The 2,219-nt window shown below is 55.7% G+C and overlaps 2 protein-coding genes across 2 annotated transcripts; both read left to right on the top strand.

Annotated features, from left to right (window-relative positions):
* Positions 1 to 78: 78 nt before the first annotated feature.
* Positions 79 to 444, top strand: DICSQDRAFT_173983 (uncharacterized protein; the record flags this gene model as incomplete). The annotated part of the gene is made up of 1 exon (XM_007369773.1): positions 79 to 444. One exon carries the CDS (start codon positions 79 to 81, stop codon positions 442 to 444), a length of 366 nt encoding a protein of 121 aa, XP_007369835.1.
* An 87-nt stretch (positions 445 to 531) lies between these two features.
* Positions 532 to 909, top strand: DICSQDRAFT_173982 (uncharacterized protein; the record flags this gene model as incomplete). The annotated part of the gene is made up of 1 exon (XM_007369772.1): positions 532 to 909. The coding sequence occupies one exon, from the start codon at positions 532 to 534 to the stop codon at positions 907 to 909; it is 378 nt and encodes a 125-aa protein (XP_007369834.1).
* Positions 910 to 2,219: the final 1,310 nt, after the last annotated feature.

Below are 2,219 nucleotides of genomic sequence, written 5' to 3'. Positions count from 1 at the left end.
GTGTAGAGTTACTCACATAGTGTACTAGCCATCATCAAGGCAAAGTTTCCGTATCTGTGGAACATGAAGGCTCTTATCATGGAGCGTCCAAACATCATCCGCACCGGTATTGGCAACTCCACGGACCCTGTCAACATCGATGCAATTCTCACCCTAGGAGGTGACAGCGATGGCGGCGACCACACCAATGGTGTCAGCACTGGTCTCAGCACCATTCCAGACGAACACAACCCCCACCCGCTCACAGACAAGGCACCCAGCAAGCGCCGTCTCTCCTTGCTGGACGAGACATGGAGCTCGGACACAGAAGAGGAAGACAGTCATGAGCTCGACAAGGCCATCGCTGCTCAGAAGGCCTCGCGTACGACTGGCTCCGAAGTCTCCTCCACATCTAGCAAGAACAACGCACCTATGCCAACCCCTCAAAAGAAGACTCCCGCTTGATCTGGCACGTCTACGCCTGCGAATAAGGGCTCATCTGGTAAGGGAAATAAGAAACTGAAGTACGGTGAGCAATTCAACGAGATCACAATGGCCAAAGAGGAGACGCGCCAAAAGCAACTCGATGTTCAGCTTGCAAAGACCGATCTCGAAAAGATGAAGCTGCAGGCGAAGATCGAGGCACAGCGTGCCAAAACACAGTTGATAGAGATGAAGCTCAAGCAGAAGCACACACTGGAGCTGGAACGTCTACGCATGAAGGCACAGCTCAATCCCATCCTCGCATCTTCGAGTCCGGTGTCGTCATCCTTCCTCCCAGTGCCGTGGATGAGCAATCTCTCCGCACACACTTTCGATGCTGCCAGTGCGATGAATACGAAGGATGGCTTTGAATGGGGTGGAGATGCGCTCAGTGGACAACGTAGTAGGCAGGCAGATGGGGAGAACAATTGGGCATGGGACCAGTAGCACGATAGAGTTATACTACAAGCGCGCATGGCGGTGTGCACGGCGGCGCTCCTTTGAGCACAACAACGCACTCCTTGTTCTCCTGTCTAGTGCATATCTTGCTGGATCTTTCTGAGGCACCGACACGTCCACGCTCGTGCCCCATACCCTCAAGAACTCCTTGACAGTTCACACCCTGCTCTGCACCTAGCCAGGCACCTTCGTCAGTGCAGCAGAGTCATGCCATCGCGGCGCTGAAGAAACAGTATCCCTAGTGTCCGTATATAGGCTGCACCCCTACCTAATGTTTTTTGCACATCCCTTTCCCTCCATAGAAGCTATATACTGATTTTTTCCCGCAGTGCGTGAAGGCTACGATGTGGAGAACCCGGACCAGCTCACCTATGGACCATGAGGCGCCCGGGGCTTGCAGTCATCTCCATAACAGGACTGGGCGTCTGGCCCAACGTTGCGCGTGGTGGCGCGCCCGAGTCGAGTCCAACCTGCACCTCCACACGTTACCCAGCTATACTCACCACTTCGAGACAACTAACGACGCTGACGGTGGCTACAAACATGTCGCAACGAGTCTTCAGCCGACGAGTACTATACCTTCGGCCTGGGGAAGACCCGCCCCCGTCTCTCCTGTCACGGACGTTGGACAGACGCCCCTTTTTGCCGCCCATTCCCCTCCCCTTGACGCCCACCTTCCATTTTCGGACCATTTCCTTTCTTAGCCCATCCCAGTTTGGGCACTGCAGATACGTTCCCACACCCGCATGCTACGTTCCCGTGATCGCCATGCCTTTGCCTTTTCCTTCCCGCCCTTTGTTCTCCCTTTGTCATCTTCACTGCCTCGCTCTCGCGCCTTGTCCTTGGTTGCTAAGCAGCCCCTCTAGTATATAAGGACCCCCCTAGGCGCTCCCTAGTCCCCATCTCGACCTCTTGGTCATTGGGACTAGGTGAGTGACCATAGTGTTGTATCTCTCTTCGATTGCTAATGTATAACTTGGTCATTGGGACTAGTCTGTCGCTATCTGCGTGAAGACTAGCTTCGTAGGTCTTGTGCCTTCGTGCCGGCCTCCGCTCTGCCCCGTCGAGTTTCTTGTTGCGTTTATCCCTCTTTCCCTCGCTTTCCCCCTTTCGGCTCCTCGCCGCTCGCCTACGGGGTCGTCGCCGAACGTCGACCCGAGTCTACGCGCCTAGTCGCCGCGACATTAGGTCGAGATCTCTCCCCCGGTGCTGACGCTCTGAACAAGAGTGTCCCCGCCGCCGCTACATTGCCTCCCCCACCCTGGACTGCGCCGGCAGACTTCACGCGTGGGACACCG

This window comes from Dichomitus squalens (assembly GCF_000275845.1).
Source record: "Dichomitus squalens LYAD-421 SS1 unplaced genomic scaffold DICSQscaffold_55, whole genome shotgun sequence".
Lineage (NCBI taxonomy): Eukaryota > Fungi > Basidiomycota > Agaricomycetes > Polyporales > Polyporaceae > Dichomitus > Dichomitus squalens.
This window is presented reverse-complemented; position numbering and strand designations above follow the sequence as displayed.